The 22298-nt window shown below is 36.2% G+C and overlaps 1 protein-coding gene across 2 annotated transcripts; it reads left to right on the forward strand.

Annotated features, from left to right (window-relative positions):
• The first annotated feature begins 7692 nt into the window (after positions 1-7692).
• Positions 7693-17994, forward strand: LOC110795961 (uncharacterized). Of its 2 annotated transcripts, XM_022000998.2 has the most exons (5): positions 7693-8399; positions 12787-12836; positions 13599-13676; positions 15097-15862; positions 16750-17994. In XM_022000998.2, exons 1-5 carry the CDS (start codon positions 8244-8246, stop codon positions 17341-17343), a joined length of 1644 nt encoding a protein of 547 aa, XP_021856690.1. In that variant the 5' UTR covers positions 7693-8243; the 3' UTR covers positions 17344-17994. The 2 variants fall into 2 exon arrangements, with proteins under 2 accessions (XP_021856690.1, XP_021856691.1); XM_022000999.2 differs by lacking the exon at positions 13599-13676 and having other exon boundaries at positions 7721-8399.
• The last annotated feature ends 4304 nt before the right edge of the window (positions 17995-22298 follow it).

Genomic DNA, 22298 nt, shown 5'->3' on the forward strand with positions numbered 1-22298 from the left:
GCGATGGTGAGCAGCAGCGATGCGACGCAGCGCATGGGCTGCGCGCACATGGCCAGCGATGGCTATGTGCGTGTGGCCCATGGCTGTGCGTTGCGTGGGGTTGTTGCGTTACGATTAGATCGTTTTAAAATTTAATTTTGAAATTTTCAGTTTTCGTAATTTTAATGAATTTTAAAATTAATAATTTAAATTGTTTTCTTGGATTTTAATTTTGAATATTATAATTATAATAAATTTTATTTATTCTAATTATTTTACTAAAATTAAAATCATGAATTAATTTAAATACGACTGAAATTAAATTAAACTTTTTGGATTCAATTATAAATTTATATGAGCTTTAAATTTTAATTAAAATTTGTATGTTTCCGGTTAGACTAGAAATACATTTTTATGTTTAAAATTAGCAAAGCATATGAATTTATTGGTTTAAGTGGGAGCCCTTTTAGTCATAAACTCTTGATTAGGTCTACAAATCCTTAAGGTTAAAACAACTTGATTAGAATTAATAAGGACTGAATAATTGATAGATTATTGGTGCCCTTGATTAATTGTTGCAAATGTTCATGTGATGCATAATGTGTTTTACTAACCAGCTATGTGGGTCATTCATGATAATGAATGGGTGAATGGTATATATTGTATATGTACTGTTTTGCAGGTTATGAAGTGACTAGTATGGCCCAAATAGGATAGAAAATATGGTCTGCGTACCATTAATTTGAATGTAATTGGTCTAAAGTACCAAAATTGTTTTTCAATTCAAATATGGTATGCGTACCATCAAATAGTTGTAATTAGTTTAATTATAGCTTATCCTATTTGAAGAAAATGGTGCCTCCCACGGAGATTTTCGAGACGGAGTTTGAAGTTGAAGCTTCAAGATGAAGTCGGGCCATACTAGATCACATTTATCTTATGCATGCTTTAAGTTATTTATTGCTTTAAATATGTCTTAATTATGCATGAGATTGTGGCTTGATTATGTTGCATGATTAAGGATTTTAGTTCACTTAAAATCTAACCAACATAGTAAGAGCCTTAAGTTCCAAACTTAAAAATTGAGTTAAAAGGTGTCATGCCAAAATATACACTTGCTTGGATATCCTTTACATCAATCTAGTAATAGTTTTCGCTCAGCGAGGTGTTACTTATTGGTTCTAAAGGGGTAAGGTACACAAATAATTGTGAGTACATGTTAGTTTTGGTGAAACTCAACGATATAAGTAAGGAGTCCTTTTATGTCGTGGCAAAATCGATAGGTTTACCTAATAAGTTCTTAGACGTACCTATCAACCAAGAGTAGTTTCTAGACTATTAGCAAAAGGTTTTTGCTTACCTAAAATGTTTTAGAATTGAGTCGACAAACTGTGCTTAATTCTTCAATGGTTTTAGGGTCTTGGAATCATTTTATTCACACCTGCCGGAACACATAATTCGAATAAAATGCTAATGACTTGTTTAAATTGCATGATTGCTTTCATTTTCAAATTATTATTCATGATAAATGTTTAGACTTTGCATGCTTCAATGTATGTTTTAATTATTGTTTATAATTAAATATCTTGCCCTGCAATAAATCCTTTTAGAAAGGTAACAGTAAATTTCCTCGATTGGTAGTGAATCCAAGAACGATTCACGGAAATGAGAGAAAATGAGCGATTTAAAATGTACGTTTCTTTTAGCGACTTTCATGGTTGTTTTCGAGTATCAAAGTCGAATGGCAAACCGATTGGTGCTTGTGAATTCAAAATACAATGTAGTTTTGAGATCATAAAGCATTGAGTTTAAACACTCAGCTTTACCAATGGTTAACAACCTAATATCTTTGTCCATTTAATTCTCGAATGAGTCTAGTCCCTAGACATTCGAATAGATTGATGCTTAGAGAACTTTAGAAGCTTCTGGTAAGATCATCTAGTTGAAACAGAATATTCAACATAAATGGTAAGAACTTTGTTGGAGTGACATTAGACATGTCTAAACAAAGTATAAGAGTCAACACTAGAGAATTCAATTCTTAAGGCTATTAGAAAGGGTACAAGAAATAGGAAAACAAGGAACAAGTGAAAGGAATTTACGATTCCGTTTCTACCTATAAGTTTATGTTTAAAGAGAAGTGACCTAGCAATCAAACTTCCTTGGTATCATATACCGCTTGAGGTTCTTACTTCGGTAATAACTCAAACAATGGAAGTTAGGATACACTAATGACCTACAAGTGGGAAATGAAGCATGGCAATGCTACATTAGTTGTAGGGTCATCTAGTTTGTTTTAAGTCCTTTCAAAGGCTGGAACTTAATGGCTATTTTGTTCCATAATCAGCATACCTAAATTTCTGCTTCAAACACAGAAAGACTCACATTCAAGAAAAACAAAAACAATGTTTGTTTGTTTATTTGAATGAAATGGTCATTTACGGGTTGAGTCAATATGCTTGATTAAAACAAACAACTCTTTAAACAATAAGAACTTTACTAGGTTCAAATCAACCCCTTGATTTGAGTTCCACTTATCTTTGGCATTGTTGCTTAGACCATATCAACAAATTAACATTCATAAGCTCTATTTTAATGGACTTTTGAAAGTTGATTGATTTCTAGATCATTCAAGACAAGCTAGTCTTACTTGTTGAAAGTAACAAAAGATATGAACTATTATTAGAACGCCTAGACAATAGAGTACAAAGCTAAAGAAAGATTTTATGACTTTATGGATTTGAGTGAATATAGGTTTATTTACTCAAATATGATATAAGTTGAATATGTTTGGCTAGTTCAAAGATTCAGAAGTATAAAATCCACTTGGCAAGAAATCATAAAGATCTAGGATAGATCATGTTAATGATTACTTGAGACCAAAATGATCATCAATGATTGTGTGTAGTAAAATTCACAATCTAGCTCCATAAGATATGGCATATCTAAGTGGAATGATCAAAGTCAATTAATACTTGATTCGATCAATGATGAATCATAAAGACTTTTCCTATAATTTCTAAACAAAAATGCTCAACTACCACCAAACTAAACCAAATTCGTCAAAGCTATTGAAAAGTAATTTCAGAATATCTTTTCATAATATATCTAAAGAGTTCCTAAACTCAGTGGGAGCTTAGTGTTTGTTATTCAACAAACTAAGGCCCAAGTATAGATATATGTTTCATTGTGATTTATTCAAATGAGACACAAGGGTATTGTTTCTACCACGAATTTTTGAGAACATAATGTTTGTTTGCTCGAAATAATGTCCTTTTGGAGATTCGTTTCCAAAATGACAAGTGGGAGAAAATATACCTCGAAAGACTTCGAGGCGAACAACAAACATAAACGGACATTCCGGAGGCTTTTCGAAGTGCTTCAGAAAATCCGAACTTATTCTTTAAGGACTTTAGAAGTGGCTTTAAAGAATAGACATCTCTTAGAAGACTTTACAAGTGCTTCAAGGAGAACAGAATATTCAAAGGACTTTCAAGTGGCTATTGATATTCTATTGTTTGATGTTCTATACCCAAGTAGGCATAGAGTTCAAGTCACTGAAACTATGAGATTCTTCTATTAGATAGTAAAGAAACATGGAGTTCAGGCCACTGAAGCTATGCGATTAAGAAATGTCACTGAAGCTATTCTATTAGGACCAGTCCTGTGACTAAGAAATGTCTATCAAGTGAACTTGAATGTCAAAAGTTGAAAAAGGTCCCTGGTCGGAGTTTTCTATAAAGATGGACGCATAGAAAACGTTAGACGACTAGAATGCAAGATGACTAGTAGTTCTGTTTCTTGAACTATGTGGACATGGCAATGTCATAATCATTTGCATAGATACTTACTTTGGGAAGACTAGTATCGGACAGACCTATGAAACTTTACTGTAAGAGATGAAAATCTGTCATAAGTAAATTTCATTAAAATTATTAGACACTAAATCCTCAATACCTGAGTGATTTGAGATTACTTGTTTGAGAACTGGTTACTTTCGTTGACCAACCGTCGCACCGTAAAAGGAGGCTATAAAGGCAACGCTCAGGTAATCACCTATCAAACGAAGTCTAATCTCAAGATCGCAAGATTGGGATTGTCCTCCCATAAATCGGGATGAGATGCTTAAAAGTTGTACAAGGCCACTCGGAGAGCTAGAAACTGTGAAATGCATGGCCGTGCTCGGATGAATCATAGGTTATGATTATCTGTTTATTTGATCAGTTGAACTCTGAAACCGAGAAACACCTCTGGACATAATAAGGATGACAACTCTTACCTTATGTTCAAGAGCAAGCATCGAGCGACAAAGGAATTAGGAAATGCACACTTGTCCCTAAGGACAAGTGGGAGACTGAAGGAAATAATGCCCTTGGTCCAAGTATGCATTCAATGTTAAGTCTAATAAATGCGGTTCAGTATTAATTAACAAGTTAATAATTCAGTGAGATCAAGTGAGCTGAATGCCTAGCTAGAGGCCGCTTCAGTTCAAGTGGAATTAATGATATTAATCCACAGCTTACTCTTGACTGAACCCGTAGGGTCACACAAATAGTACGTAAACGGATCAAGTATTTAATGGAATTAAATACTCTATCTATGGATATTCGGAATCGACGGATCTTGGTTTCAGTGGGAGCTGAGATCGTCACAAAGCAAGAAATGAATACTCCGGAAACGATGATATTGCCGGAAACGGAAATATGGATCGTATCGGAAATATAAATATTATCCAAGTCGTAGATGTTGCCGGAAACGGAAACATGGTACGTATCGGAAAATATTATCGGAAATGGAAATATTGCCGGAATCGGAAATATTGCCGGAAACGGAAATATTGTCAGAATCGGAAATATTATCGGAATCGGAAAATAATTCCGGAAACGGAAATATTAAATATTTGTTCGAAACGGAAATTAATTCCGGAATCGGAAATATTAAATATTGTTCGTATCGGAAATGAATTCCGGAATCGGGAATTTAATCGGAAGCGTATCGTACGAATTAGCATCGGACGAGGGCCCGCTAGACGAAGGCCCAGCACGAAGCCAAGCCATCGCCCAGCGAGCCGCACGCACCAACGCACGCCTCGACCAGGCCCATCGCAAGGCCAGGCCCAGCCAAGGGCGCGCGCGCGAGAGCACAGCAGCGTGGGCTGTGCGCCTGTCGTGGGCCGCAAGGCTTGCGCGGGTGCACGGCTCGTGCAATGCTTGTGCGGGAAATCCTAATCCTATTAGGATTTGTGCAAAGATTAAAATCCTAATCCTATTAGATTGGTTTTGTTATTTAGAGTCCTAAAAAGTTCTAACTAGCAAATCCACATCCTAGTAGGATTACAATTCCTTTTCCATACTCCTATAAATAGGTGCCTAGGGTCACAATTTATGGGCACGATTGAAGTATTCAAAGGGTAAGTTTTTGAAAGAAAAAATCAGCCATACACTTGCAAACACATAGCCGAAAATTCCTAAGCACCTTAAGGGCGATTCTAGTTGGTCTAACTTGAGGCGGATCCGGACGTACCGTGGACTATCTACGGAGGGACGACATTTGGAGTCCTAAAGACTTGTTCTTGTTCGGTTCGGGCGCAGCTAGGGAAGGCACGCTACAACATGTATGCATCTATTCTATGCTAAATGATTATGTGTAAATAATATGCTTTCCTGGCTTTATGGTTTTTCCGCATGATTTATGAATTGTCATATGTATCATAACCTAACACTTTACTAGCTCTTACAAACCACTGAAAATACAACCCCATAAACATTACAAAGATAGTCGACGCCTTGCTTGTTGCCTCTTGATCACTGGAACCATCTTGCACATCCCCATTCCCTTTTCCGTTTGAGATGTAGCTTGGACAATAAACACTAAGGAGATCCCCTTTAACCTTGTGGAACTTAAAGAACGAAGAACGAGTCGGAAGAGTATGGAATTCGCGAAATGGTTGAAGTAACCTTGTGGGCATAAGCTCACAATCAAACGGAGCCACTAGTGGCTCGGCATCCTCTTGAATGGGTACTAAGAGTCTCCCTCGAAACAAAGAGAGACTCAAACCAGTGAACATGCTATGAACCCCCAAACTTTTCATCTGGGGAGAAGTTTTCGGATAAGAATTTTTGAAAGTGAAGAGAACACAACTCCTCACTAACCTAAAGTGAACAACCAACCCCCGCGAACACCAAACACCCCTACCACAGACACTCCTACGATCCTCTTCCTCCATCATAGGACCTAATATACCACCTTCGAGGGTAGTATAAACCACAGGACCCAAACCACAACCTACATAGACGGATTCTATTTTGAATCCAAACAAGGTATCACCTATCCCCAAAACTACAATAACTCCATTCCTCAACATCAGACAAAACCACCATGGACATCCAACAATTAACCAACAATGGAAAAACCACAAGGAATTACACAAATCAACTATCCCATATTCCCATAACGCGCAAAACAAACCACTAAGCAAAAAAGAGAAACTACAACCAGAAAATCATTAAAACTAAACATAAGGACACTAAAGAAACCTTAACTCACGAAACAGAGAGGTACAACCACAAATTGAGCTAGGCAAGATCAACCCCAAAAACTTAAACTAACCTTTACCTTTACCGTCAAGGTCGGGAGGTTCGACACGACAAGACGACGGTGAACACCTTTATCGTCTAGATCGGGGTGGTTCGACACTACAAGACGACGGTGAATGCCTTTATCGCCTAGATCGGGGTGGTCCGACACCACAAGACGGCGGCGATTAGAAACTTGGGAAAAGACAAGCCAAAACTCACAGAACACACACAAAATCAATAGAAAAGAGCACAACCAGCTAGCGTTTCCAATTCCAAACAAAACCCTAACCCTAAACTAACCTTTACCGACAAAACAGGGCGGCGGCGCTTAGGAAAGAGATGGAAGAGGCGCGGAGGTTGAACTTGGCCCGATCTAATACCTCCCGGCGTTCAAAAGCTAGAACTTAACACAACCCGGAGAGAAGAACACGAACTAGGGGGGGTAGAAGCAAAGCTTGATCCCTCTTTCAATCCCTCAACCGGGAGAACACAACCCTTTTACGGGCGAGTAAACCTAGCCTACGACGACGAACAATTTCCACCGGAGGGACACAAGCTCGTCGGCGGCCGTTACTCGACCACCAGCGAGCTTGCGGCGGCGCTAGGGTTTTGCTGGTTTTTGGGCTTTCTTAGAGGAGAGGAAAGGTAGAGAGAGAATTCACTTAACTACGGGGTTCCAAATTACTAGTACCTGTAAAAATTATTCTGATACACAATAAATCCACCTTATATACGCAAGAATTTTTGAGCAAAAACCGCCCTTATATACACATATTAAGGGTGAGTTTATCCCTCAAACTCACCTTTAATTTTCAGATTCTGACACATCAGCTTTCCACTTATTTTTTTTCTTCTATTTTTTCATTATTCAGATGCACGTAAGACTCTTCCTATTTTTACACATTATACCCAGACTCATCTTAAACTCACATAATTCCTAAAATAATCAAAGTATTTTTTAGATATATATATCTATTTTTGTGTGTCATGTTTTAATTTGGTGGAGAACAAAAAAAACAAAAAAGTAGAGTCTTGAATTTCCAAACTAATTTCCAAACTCGTTGTATTCTCATATTTCAGACTCACCTTTAACACTTGGGATAAAATCACCCAACCTCGTTTTCTCATACACTTTTGCAATCATTAAAAAAAAATTCTCCATTTATGTCTCTCCACCATCCATATTCTCCTGACATTCTTCACTATTTCCCTCTCTAGAACTTTCGCCCTTTCATTAAATTTTCAAAAATTTTCTTAAATAAAACAAAAAGGAGTAAAAAAATATTTACAAATAGAATCTGTCAACCCCTTGTCTTACGCTGACTCTTATCCTTCCTTAAATTTAAAATCATCAAAATCCAATTACCCAAAAATAGGAAAATTAGAAGAAAAAAAAAGATAGCCCAAACAGTAAAACCGGGAATTTTACCGGGAAACCGCTTTCTTTTGGCCTGTAAACCACGTTTTCTGCCTCCTCCGCCCAATAATACGAAACCCTTTAGTTTGTTTTAAACCGTTTCTTAGTTTTTTGGGTAATTTGGTTGACAATTTTGGCATTTTATGAAGTTTTTTTGATCTGGGGTTTTTGAGAATAATTCTAGAGGGAGCAAAGGTGGTGGTAGTTGTTGTGGTGGTGGTGGTTGTTGTGGTGGTGGATGCTAACGTGAGCCGGGGGAGCGTACGGTAATGGTGGAGGGAAGAGGGGATGATACGCTAAGGTGGGGTACATGGGAAGAGTTGATCTTAGGTGGGGCCGTTCTAAGGCATGGGTCTCAGAATTGGGATGCTGTTGCTTCGGAGCTCCAAACCCGTACCCTTTACCCTTACCTTTTCACCCCTCAGGTATATCCATTTTCTCTCTCTTCCTAATTAAATTAATTAATTTTGATATAATTATGAATCATCTGCCTTTAATGACGATTATTACATGAATGTCTGGGTTATTAAGAGTTTGTGATTATTACATTTATCCCGCGTAGGATTGTGCTATATTTTTTAGAAAATGCGTGAATAGTGTCCAAATTCAAATTCTCTCATATTATTCGTGGGCACTATTTATATTACAAACTAGTATTATATGCACGCGATGCGTGCGAATATAAGAAACAAATTTGTGCTATTACATTTAAACCTAAAATAACATGTAAAAAATATAATATAAATGCGATGCACGCGAATATAATAAGAAATATATAAGTTATATAGAGTCGAAAGCGTATAAACATATTGATTAAAATGGTAAGAATTTATTTAAGGGGTTAAAATTGATTAAAATGATTTTTTGGGCTTTTCCTATTGAGTAGGTTGTCGTTATATTCTCTATTCTATAAGTTTAGAGGGTATTTTAGTAATTCAAGGACACCAAAAGTGGATTTATTAAAATAACCTCACCTCTTCACTTATATAATAGAGATTATATGAGATCCTGTGCATACACGAATATTCTAAAATTAATTAATTTTTTACTGAATATTAATGCTTATTTGACAAAAATATTGAGAAAATATATTTTCCGATTGGACAAAAATATTACCACAAATCGTTTTAGAAAGTATCTCTATGATAGATTATCTATTGCCATAATCTATAAAACCAACTTTCTTTTCCCATAACTAAACAGTTAATAAAAAAAAAAAGTAAAGTAGAGACACTTTTGAGGAAAACTATTTTTGGCGGGAAAATTTTTGCACCGCGTGTCATTCCCGTTATTGTTTTAATATATATTGATACACTAGATATTTTACACTTCGTAATTTTCCTAAGAGAATTACCACTCATTATGGTATCTGTTTAAATATAGAATTATACACTAGATATCTTACACTTCCTAGTTTTCCTAAGAGCATTACCACTCATGGGGAGAAATTCGAAATTCTCCCCATGAGGAATTTTTTTGCTCAAACTCATTTCCTCTCTTGAATTTTACTCAAGCAAATGTTCATCTAATCAGAAAATACCACATGACCCAAAATTTGAGGAGACGGAATAAATATTTAAATTATTTACAGTGATTCTATTTTAGAAAATACAACTCCGAAAAAATACATACAAATATAAATGTTCATATTGTTTTCCTCATCTATAAAATGATATCCACTTTGCTATATTTTTAACATATTTATAATTCACTCTTTTTAGGCTTTTATTTTGAGAAGAGAGTGATGAGGAAATATATTTTTCCTCATGAATGAGATAGACTTTTGACAAAAAAATACTCACGAGGAGAGAGAAAGTAAGTGGGTAAAGAGAGAATTTTTTTCCTGATGAATGGAAATGCTCTGAGTCCTATAGAAATTTATCTCATACATTGTCATATAACATAACTTTATCTCATATGATATTATGTCCTCTAGGATAACTATGTTATGCTCAACACACTCCCGAAATCGTAGCGGCAGTTTCACGAACTTTGCAATTGGAAACATACGTAAAAATATTTTCTACGCCAGCAACAGAATCAATGTGATGAACTTCTTCGTCTTTGTTGAAGACTTGAAGTTGATATGCACAACTCACTGATGTCGGCTCCAGTACAAAAGAATCTCAAGCAGAAACGCCATTCTTTTCGAATCTATAATTTTCTCTCTTTTGATGATAACTTCTTTATTTTCAAACTCACCAAACATCTCAACATAATGGAAACATTATTCATTTCGAACCCATTGATTTCTCTTGAGCATAATTACGCTCAAAATTTGGTTTTTCAAATCAAAACCAAACTCAAATCTATACTCGAATTCGATGTGATCTCAAGTACAAATCTTTGTTCGACACAAACCCATCGCTTAGAGGAATTGATCGTCTCTATGTGTTAAACCCATTTACTATCAAACTCTAACAATTCCCACGGCAACAAAAGAAGCCAAGAACGTCATTGATTCATCATGCATGTAAGAACATGCAATCCAAATAACTTCGTCACATGCATCAATCATAGGATATCCTTCAACTCACCAAACAAAGTGAAATCATAAGTGCATTAACACAGCAGGAATATTTAACCAGAACCCACAGGCAGGTGGAAGTTTTTGTAAAATTTTGTAGACGGTCTCTAGGATCTTCTTGGCTCCTAACCAATAAATTTAAAAACGGCGATCAATCTGACCAAATAGATTTAAATTCGTGCGAAATAATAGGATGGTCTTCATATCTAGCGAGTTTATATCATGAATTGTTTTCATACTATTTACTATTTTAGTATTTGATGCGTTAAGTTGGTTATTCACCACTTGTTCTCAATAATTGTAAAAATTATAATGGTAATTATTTCAGGTCAATTCCTTAAAAGTTGAAATCTAACCAAATATGACCAATTATAGTGAGACAGATATAGTAATGTTTTATAACGGTCTAATATAGTCACATAGCTCATCATTTACAGAAAGAGAGTGTAAATTTTGCATATTTTAACGAGTTTGTGTTGTAAATTATGAGTCTAGATTATGAGTTGGTATAGTCGTTTAAAATTGAGGGTTAATGTTGGACTTTGTACCTCTTTTGAAGCAAAGAGAGAAGGAAGCTTGTTTTAGTTACTTGGTTATATTACCAACTTACCGAAGTAGCTTGCCATTAGGTACTTCCTCCATTTCTTATTAGTTAACACTTTTTGACTTTGGTTACTATTCACTTAAGTCGCGTTGATTTCTTTTTATTATTTATGCTTAAGAAAAAACATAATCATGTGATCTTGTCAGATGTGTTTCAATATATATTTTCAAAATATCAACTTTTATAATTTTTTGTTTGTTGATAATTGAATATATTAGTGTTTGAAGTCATGCATTGACAAACGCGGCTAAAGAAATGTGTAACTTATATGAAACGGAAGAAGTATTTTTTTTTCCATATTCAGAGAATCAGAGTAACCCATTACAAGTTTTGTTTCCTTTCCGAGTAAGGCTGTCTTTTGGTCTTTGTAAACTTCTTATTTCTTTTCCGTTTCAATGATTTCAATGAAGTATTTGGCGGGAATGTGGAACCTAAATTTTCTAGTTATCAAGCATAAAAATTCAAAAGAGACCGAGTATCCCTTTCCATATCCCGTTCTTTGTTTTGAGACCATGTGAAATGCACATTGTAAGTTGTCCCACATTGCCAAATTGGAGAAGATGGGAGATGATAACCAGCTTGTATGTTTGTAAACTCAAGGAGCTACTCCCCCCCATTACTGCTTGGTTTGGGGATGGAACCTCACTTTAGGCTCAAAGTGGATAACTCTCCTCCTCCTTGATGTGTGCAGCCCAGGTTCATTTGACAAAGTCTACAAGCAAACTTGTGCTAGATAACTCACAGCCAAGTATTAAACGTTGTTGGCGTTCTTAGCTTCCTGAGAGGCTGAGAGTAAGTAATGTATGCGACCCAGCATTTTTAGTGGGTTAGCTTGGTTGTTGTTGGATATTCTGACTCTTAACAACCTTAGAAGCCTATAGAAGAAGTGTGACAGGTGGAATGAAAACCAAGTTGCGGGTCTATACATTGTAGTGTGTTTTGGACATTCCATTGTTTTTTTCTTGGTGTGCACATATAGAAGTTGGTTCCCTTACTGTCTTAATAATTTCAAGCATAAAATCAATTTCCTTGTTTGCTTTCTATAGGAGGCCTTACTATAGAATCTGTTATCCTCTTAGATAGGCAATTGATATTCCGAAGTCTTCATCTTGAGCAGCATAAGACGAGGGCTTGGATCTTTATATAGTTTGGATTTTTGCCTCTATTTTCAAGGTTATGATTGATTTATAGGAGGAATTGGTGACTATTTTATTAAACGGTTGCATGGAGCTAGGCGCCAGTCATTTGATTGGTAATGTTTGCTGTGGTATAATATACATGTTGACTCTGGGACTCTGGGTTTATATTAGTTTGCAGTTGGTACTATTTCATGGGGTTGCTATGCCTTGTAGAAAGAGCTCTGTAATCTATCCCTGACTCTCTGGGTGTCTTGCTTTGGGCTGTTGTTAAACAGCAGTCTTGGTACTACACTCAAGTTTGCAAGTTAAGCTTGTCCTCCGTAGGATGTGAATTTTGTTATACGTACTAAGTGGTGTTGATTGTTGCTTTCAGTTCGTGCTGAAAGGTATTTATGCTAGTGATTTAATTGTGGCTTAGGACTAGGGTTCTGACCTGTTCCTTCACCATTGATGCCTCTTGTATTAGTTTTTTGTTTTCTTTTACGTAGCTTTAAAAATTATGCAATTTACCTAACAAAAGTAAAAAACGATAACAACTGCAGGTGTGCAAAGCCAAGTATAAGGTACTGCAAGAGTGCAATTCTGACTGCTCGTAAGTATAACGCTTTCCTGCCACTGCTTAATTTCGTTCAGGTCAGACTAGTTGATTATGCTTTGCGCGTTTGACAACTATTCGTGAGCGTCATCTGTTTGTACTTTGCACAATAGCTCTCTAAAACGAATGACCCAAAGCTTGTTTTTGTTGATTTGTGTCCTGTTAAACCATCTCGTTGACATTTGCATATACTGTCTGTTGTTTCTCAGAAGCGTTGAGCAGAATGGAGATTGCATTTGAGAATTAAGATTGATGGTTAGAGCTTAGAATTTACCTTGAAGTGTGAATTGTTATGATAATGTCTATTTGTGGAGGACTAATAGATGCTGTTGTGTTTTTCGACTCTGGCAATAATTGCTGTATTGCCTATTAGCCTATAATTTTAATTTCCATCTATCCCTTTCTCCACCTTAAAAACACAAGAAAAAAGAAAAACCCCTTCTGTTAGACTGAAGGGTCTAACAAAAGCCAGAGAAGCCCAAATTTTTAGGCCGAGCGAAGATCTATGCAAGTTATGAAATAGTCTTGGCAGATACTCCTATATTTATTTCTCATAAAATAATATTCACATGAGAATTTTATTTGTCAAAACAGTAATATTTATTGTCCATATGCATGCTTCATCATGTTTGTAAAATCGAGTAAGGTAATTTTCCTTGTGTTTTTAAACTATTCTACTCTGTAATAATATCTGTCTTGGCATATGAATTGCTGAATACTCAGAAATTGACGTGCTGTTTGCATGTTGGTTTGCCCTAGTGCTTGGCTGGAAGAGTTGCGGAAAAAGCGTGTAACTGAATTACGTAGAGAATTGGAGAAATCAGAGGAATCAATTGGGTACGTAATAGTAATAGCATGTGCCAAGTGGTTTGTGTAGCTGCTGACTTTTTCATGCATTCCTGTCACCGTCTAAATTCCTTGTCGACCCTGCATTTGGACTTTGGCCTCTAATTTTCCTAAAGTTTCCGAGTATCTGACGTTGTGAGAGTTGGAGGTAGACAAACGTATACTATTAGTCACATGGTTGTACTTTTAACATTAATTTATGTGTACAACAATTGACATGTGATATTTGCTTGATATTCTTTGATGTCAAGTTTTTTGGGGGCTTGTGACGGGGGGTGGGGGTGGGGGTGGGGGCGGGGGTGGGGTTATAAGAGCATCTACAGTGGTAAGCTAATTTGACAATTAGCTTCTTATGCCACATAACATTTCAAGCTATTTCATTTTCTAGCTAATTTGTGTTCCAATGGTTAGCAACTATTTGGGAGCTAGTTGTCAAGCAAATTAGCTTATTTGCTTGGCCAAGCTAATTTATTATGTTCACTCCAATGGTCTAGCTATTAGCTTGAAACTTTTATGAATATCAAGATAGTCCCTAGCTACAACCATTGGAGATGCTTTAAGTTGCTAATTTCCTCTGGGACCCAGAAACAAAGTTCCATTTTCTTTCTAAGTTAAAGTTATTCTTTCTCCGTAACATCCAACATTTTCCCTCCTCTTAATTCCCTTATATATTATATATTTTTTTCCTTTTCATCCTTTTCTTACCACTTTATAAGGGGTAAGTGAAATATGGGATGCCTCATTTATAAAAGCATTATAAATGAAATTAAACACAAGATTTCTTGCAAAATTGGTGCCCCTGGAACCAATGTTGTTGAAATACCCCTGGTAAACCTATTTTGTTTTCCTAATGTTTGTTACTTTCTCTGTTTCTTATTAGTTGACAAAATTTGATATTGACACTTTTCACACAAACTCGTTTGACTTTCTTTTGTGATTCGTCTCAATGTGGCGTCTTATTAGAAAAGATATAGTCATGTGGCATCTTATTAGATTCGTCTCAATAGGTATTTCCCAAATATCAACTGTTTATACTTTTTGCCTATTCATAATGGAAGATATTGAAGTATTTGGAATCATGCATTGACAAACGTGCCTAAAGAAGTGTGTCAACTAAAAAGAGAACAGAGGAAGGGTTAGATTTATACATCATTAGTACTTGGTCCCATTCCTTTATTTTTAAACTGCACTTAACCTGTCTTTACTGTCTGTTTGTGAAGTTACATGTAAATAAATCTTCTCCGACCTCTCTTATGACATAATCCATATTGGATTGTTGTTGTATATGTCATTGCTTTAAATGTATATTTATGACTTAGATTTTGGTTTCATAGTTTCAAAGTAGATGCCATAATCTTATAATTTTGGGCAGTTTTAAAGTTGTCATTTATGTCACAAAATTTTCATGCAGTTCTTTGGAGACGAAACTTGAAACCCTGAAATCTGAGAAAGCAGTCTGCAGTTATGCTGGTCATGGTTGTAGTGCAGCTGAATCTTTGGAACCATTGTTCAAATCCGGAGAAAATGGATGTGCTGGAAAAGAGGTATCCCAGGATGGGTCATCTGCTGGTAGTTTCACTCAAGAAATCCAGACAATTTGGTTACCACAATACCAAGCTGCTGTTACTACTGAAGCAGCAGTGGAAGAGAGTGACAGAAAGCCTGTAGTTTTGAATCCTTCTATTAGACTAGAGAAGTTTCCGAGTTTAGAAAAGTTAGCTGAAACCATGCTCTCGGAACATGGGGTGAATATCAGGAAGAGAAGAGGGAAGAGGCGAAGAAAGGAGTTGAACAAGGACGGAAAGGAAGGTAGTGTAGGAGAGAATAACTTGAAGTGTTTACCTGATTCCACGACAACCACTTCACAAGCTAAGGAAAACCTGACAAGTGGCTATGTCCCGCCTGTTATATCTCCTGATGCAAAGGAGTTGAACAAGGAAGTAAAGGAAGGTAGTGTAGGAGAGAATAACTCGAGGTGTTTACCTGATTCTATGACAACCACTTCACAAGTTAAGGAAAACGTGACAAGTGGCTATGTCCAGCCTGCTATATCTCCTGATGCAAATGATCAGATTCCATGCACGAGTCAGCAGGATACGGGTGATTTTGTAAAAATCTTAGATTCTATAATGGAGAATGAACATGCTTCTGTGTTCAGGCGTCGGCTGGATAGCCAGGTATGAGCAATAAGACATCTTTTCATCATGTTCTCCCTGTTGCATATTAAAACAATAAAAGAGTAAAGTTGCAATACTAAAATAATTAGAATAGACTTATCTCAATATCGTGGTATGATAAACCAAGTGAACGAATAGAACAATTGCCGCACCATGGAAAACCACTGTTCTAAAAGACAATTCCGCGCATGGAAAACCACTTAACTCCCCCCACCCCCCCCCCCCCCCCCCCCTCCCCACCCCTTGTCAAGCATAAGAGCATAGAGAGTTAGGTATATGGTTATTTATGAGGGACTGTGCATCAGGCATACATAGAGAGTTTTTGGCAAGGGCAATAAACTTGGACATTTCCAGTCCTCTTTTTAGGGTATTGTAATGGGGAATGAGTGAAATGAACTGCTCAACTCCTACCAAATACTCAAGTTAGCAATCCTTTCACTGTCACTTCTGCTGTTGGTCATGTAAATCAATTATGCCAGGACTGTTATCTGAAATCCATGTTGCTTCTTTGATACTGACACTGCTGTATTTTGTTATTAGCTTGCACTATACTCACAGCCCGTTTTGTAAGCAATAATAAAGGGTGATAATGGTAACGGGTTTGTGTATAATTTTGCAAGAAAAGTTTCGTTGCAGTTTCCATGGTAGTGTAACCCTACTTCCAACGTGTTCTTTACAACTTGTGATTACCAACTTAGAGATGGGTGATAGAAATTTCTGAATAGGAACAGATACTTTAGGTATGGAGTTGCATTACAATGGACTTTCGCATGAGACTTTCCACTTCTAAGATGCTAGGATTATACTGTATTCCTTTTCTGTTTTTTATTTCTTTATCTGAACTAACAAGTCTTTAGTGCGGTTATTAATCTGATTTATCATTGCAGAAGAGAGCTAGATATAAGAGGATAATACGGCAGCATATGGATCTCGACACAATAAGATCAAGAATCGCCAACAATTGCATCACTTCGACAGTTGAACTCCTGCGAGACTTGTTGCTTCTTGCCAACAACGCGCTGGTTTTCTACTCCAAGTGTACAAGAGAATACAAATGTGGATTAGTATTTAGAGACCTTGTTACTAAGATTTTACATCAACATTACAAAGAGAATGGCACCATTACAAAGAGAGACCTTATTACTAAGGTTTTACATCAACATTACAAAGAGGTTGGTGCTGCAGAAACCCCGAAATCACCAATGCGCAAACCACCAGCAAAACCAAGAAGTGTTCGGCCCTTCAACTGTAAGGTATCCAAGAAAGCAGAAAATAATGGTCAGGGTAGTTCTATTACTGTTGCAGGCAAGGAGTCTGTTCAAGCTCCGAGGATTTTGAGTTCACCATGCTCGGCAGAATCAACTGTTTTAACAAAGAAAACTCAGGGTAAACGAGGGAAAGGCGGGCGTGTTAGACGGGGTAATGCTGGTATACAAGCAGAAACTCCCATGAAGGTGAGAAAGAGAGCTAAAGTCAAGTAGAAGGCCCAAAACTTTGTAGGAACATAGGTTATTTTTCTCCCCTCTCCTCTGCTCTGTTAATTCTAACCTTAGCTCCACTTTTGTATCGAAAGATCTCTCCTTTTGTAGTTGAAACAACTAACAAATTGAAAGATGTACAGCCTTATGAGAGCAACAGTTGTGTTTTTCATGGCAGATATCAGAATCCCTGCATCACTTACAGGCAAAACAGTGATGGAGTACTCTGTATATCAAAGAATTACAAAGGAAACTAACACATGTTGCGGTATTGTTTGGTTGGCCATAGGAAATTAAGAAGTAAAAGTTCCTATGAAGAAGATTTTTCGATGTATTGACATTTCGTAGGAAGTACAAAATGTTGTTTGGTTGAATATGCGAATTAACTTTCCGAGGGAAGTTTCACTTACCTACGTAAGCAACTTTCTCCGTATTGACGTAGATTTTGGAATGTCCATGGGGCGGGTTTTATGTGAGACCCTTCCTAGATCGGACCCAAGTAGACGAGGATGGCGAAATGTTTGGCGGGTGATAGGGCTAAAAATTGTACCCGCCACGTGCGATGGGGTGGGTGTAGATTTTGTGTTGGACTCGTCTCATCCCATGTCTCGCCCTATTATATATGTTAATTTTTAGTTGTAACTTTTTTTAAAAGTTAATTTTTCATTATACTCCATATATGTTGCAGGTGTTTGCTAAATAAGAAAAATTAGGCAGGTATTGGTGGGGATGAAACTGGGAGGGGATGGATTTTAGTTTGTACTCATTGGGACGGGGATGATGAAATTTGTACCTACCATGGGTCCATGGGTGATGGGCGGGGATGGGATGAAAATTTTAGGTATCTGCATCCGCCTCGCCCTATTGACATCCCTACGTAGATTCCACTAGCATTACAACAACTATTATCTACTTCCTCCGGATGCGTACTATTCATGAATCAACTTTGACAATCATTTTTCATTATTGTGTAAGAAAAGACTAGTCAAGTGAGATCTTGTTAAATTCGTATTAAGCAAGGATTTCAAATATCAACTTTTATAATTTTTACTTATACGCATTTAGAGATATTAAGGTTCAAAGAAGCGTGTTGGCATGTGTGCAAATAGAAATGATGCATCCTTTGCGAAACGGAGAAAGTATTACTGATGGTAGTTTACCCGATAGATAGATAATTTTATCCCTCCAATATCATGAAAAGTGGAACTTTCTATAAAGTGTGATTTTCCACATTTTTGCAAAACAAAAAACATCACTAACGATGAAGTTAATTGATCTGGGCAAAGAATGATTACAAGATCTCAAACAAAACAATCTGTTATACGACGTACATATCAACATATTTACCCGTTGTCTACGTCGTCCAACAATCCGACGGCCAATGCACGACAGCATGAGAAGTGCGTAAAAGTAAAGGTGTTCCTTCTAATCTTTACTATTACCATTTATGGTAAACTAAATTTTTGAATAATTTTCTTTATTTGTGTAAAACTTTATTTTTTAATTTGTACTACTTTACTTATGACTTATAAGAAAATTTTTAAGTTACAATTGTGTGTTGAGTTACAAAGTTGAAATACATTTTAGAGGGAAAAAACACATTTGATTAGCTAGAAGAAAGCGCAACATTATTTCTTGTCTTATTCTTTTCTCTTTTAATTCCATGGGTTGATCTAAATAAATTTCTAGAAAAGATATATGATTTGATTAGTAAAAGAATAAAAATTCAGAAAAAAATTGTTATCATAAAATTTTACTCAAATGCATAACTTTGGACATACATTCAAAAGAACGACTTTTCTTCTTTTTGATTTCTTTAGAGTCATAAGTTGTTTTGTTTGAGTGATAGATAAAATTTAACATTAACATATAAGAGGCCATGGGGTCAAGGATGAGTAGCAACATTATATTTTCCAGTGTATTATATTCGATACACTATTACACTAGTTGAATGCAACAAACTATTTTCTTTCTTCTCCTTAACCACATCTGCAATTTATTGTAAAAACTAGATTAATTCTCATTAGACCTGTCAAACGGGTCGGTCGGGTCGGGTTGTAGAAAAATACTTTCGGGTTCGGGTTTGCAAATGCTTGTTCAAGACCCAGAACTTTCGGGTTCGGGTTGACCCAACGGGTTGAGAGATTTTAAAACGCGCATTATATTTTCATTAATTTAAGTTATAAATATACAAAATATTGGGACAAATTAAAAAAAATTCCTACGAAAGTTTATATTTAGTCAAATTCAACCATAAAATGGCGTATAATTCAAATTAAAATCATATTAACACAACAATAGTAAAAACAACGTGTCTATTATGCTTAAATTTTCTCATAATCTCATTTATTACTATAAATACAATGATTTTCAATCGGTCGGGTCCAAAACGGGTTCGGTCGGGTTTTGACCCATTCCTTTTCGGGTTGCTCGGGTTCGGATAAAATCGGGTTACGGGTCACAAAATCTTGTTCAGGACACAGTATTTTCGGGTCGGGTTCGGGTCGGTTTTCGGGTCGGGTCGATTTTTGACAGCTCTAACTCTCATGCATGCACGGATATTCTAAAATTATTTTACTAAAATATTTTGCTCCCAAAATTTACTGCATAATTAATAAATTTTGAACATACTCATTTAATCATCTAATATAGAGATGAAATTTTCATCATGCTACGTATTACATATTTTATTTACATGTTTGAGCTAATTTGACCTAGATATTTGGTATATTATTATGCTGATTTGACTAAAATATTGAGTAAAAATACATTTTTCATTATTAATATAACGTTTTGGCTAAAATATTACCCCAAATTTTAGCAAACTATTATTATGTGGCATATATTATTTCCATAATCAATAAAAAAATAATTTTCCATACATAAATTTTAAATAAAAAAGGATAGAAAAAAAAAATTAAAGTAGAGATTTTGTTAGGAAAAAAGATTTTTGGCGGGAAAATTTTGCACCAAGAAGTGATGACATGTTTCACTCATGGTGTCTGTTTTAATATAATACTAGCATAGTACCCGTCCGATGCACGGTTTATATACAAAATCCAAAGTATAGTAGTAGACAATTATCATCAAAATAAAGCTTACATATATTCTTCTAATTAATATCAATGATGGAAAAATTTGTTATTTCCCCATTTAGTATCTTATTTATTATAAAAAAATAAAACAAATAAGGGTACATAAACAAAATTATGCGGTACTCGCTCATCTACCTCATTACCCGATCACTTAACACCTACCACACTATTTTCTGTATTCAGATAGAGATGACTTTGAAGCAGGGAGGAGCCTCCACACTCGTAACCACCAAAAATCTTATCCCCATCCTCGCCACATACCCACAATAGGAACAATAGTATCAACCTGGCCACCCCACCCAATCCCCTTCCCTAAGGGTAAAAAATAAAATTTATCCCCGCTCAATCACCCGCCCATGTATCACCAGCCTCAAACCCACCCCTAGAATCAACATTTTTTGTTTTGGTAAGAGAATTTTGAATTTTAAAACTCTATTCGAGAGTTTTCAACAATTTGGTTGTCTGATTGGAGTAATTGAGTAAATAAAAAAAACATTAAATACGTAGGTTAGTAGGTTTTTTTTTTATATAGATTCACAATAAATTAGTTGAAAGATAAGAGAGACGGGTGGGGCTAATAAAAATTCCATGCATCCTCGTCCCGTCCCCCTGGGTGAGTATATTTTTTAACCCTGTCACCGACCACATTTCCTCCACCCCACCCACCAACGGCGGATACGCGAAGCATATATATCTCCTAAAAAACCTCGCCCCACTAACAACCTTTCGTCCCTATATTCGTTAAATAAGTCACTTTGTCTTTCAACTAACTTTTGAATATATTGACGTGAGTTTATTGCTTAAAATTGATTTTTGGTGGATGTGTATAAGGATAACACGTACCCACCTTGGTGATGGGGTGAGTTTAAATTGATCGGATTTGAGAACACCCGCCCAATCCTAATTATGTAAGTCACTTTTAAATATGTTTTTCAATATTATAGTTAATACAATCAATTTTGATAATTCTTAATAAACTTATATCAATATATTTAAAATTTAGTTGAAAGTTGGATTATTTATTGATTATAGGGATGTCAAATTGTCGGTGGGTCGGGTTTATCGGAAGATCCCTCTGTGCATCCGCCCGAAGTGGCGGTGATGGTGGATAGTTTATTGGGTGATGGGATTAATAAATTATTCGTCGTGGGTGAAGGAGCGGTGATGGATTTTGGACCCGCCCGAGTCGCTAATCATTCATCTTATTGATTATGAATATAAAAAATAAAGTAATATTAACTTACATATTATAATATTTTATTTATTTACTCAATAACTATAACGAGACAATTTTTTTTCCAGAGCCTCTATATAATAGAGTTTTAAAATTCCAAACTCTCTTACAAAAAAAAAAAGTCGAGTCTAGGGATGGGTGTGAATACACGGGAAGGGAGGTGATGAAGAGGGGATGAAATTTATTTTGTACCTCTCGAGATGGGGGTTGGTAGGGGTGGGTATCATTTCTATCGTGGATGGAGGAGATGAAGATGAGAATGTAGGCGGCTACGAGTGTGCAGGCCCTGCCCGCCTCAGAGTCATCTTTAACTCAATAAAGTAAATGGTCTAGATAGGTGTTAAGTGTTCGGGTCATGCGGTTGGTAGGGGATGAAGATGAGAATTGTAGGCGGTTGCGAGTGTGCAGGCCCATCCCCTCCTTAAAGTCATCTTTAACTCAATAAAGTAAATGGTCTAGATAGGTATTAAGTGATCGGGTCATGAGGTTGACGAGACGACTGTGTAAGTATTAAGTGAGAATTACTATCGAAGGGAAGGGCGAGTCAGATACCTTTATGCTTGGCACAAGTGATGAATGAGAATGAAAATAATTTTATCTATATACCATTATTTGTTTAAATGGTTTTA

This window comes from Spinacia oleracea, chromosome 6 (genome assembly GCF_020520425.1).
Source record: "Spinacia oleracea cultivar Varoflay chromosome 6, BTI_SOV_V1, whole genome shotgun sequence".
Lineage (NCBI taxonomy): Eukaryota > Viridiplantae > Streptophyta > Magnoliopsida > Caryophyllales > Amaranthaceae > Spinacia > Spinacia oleracea.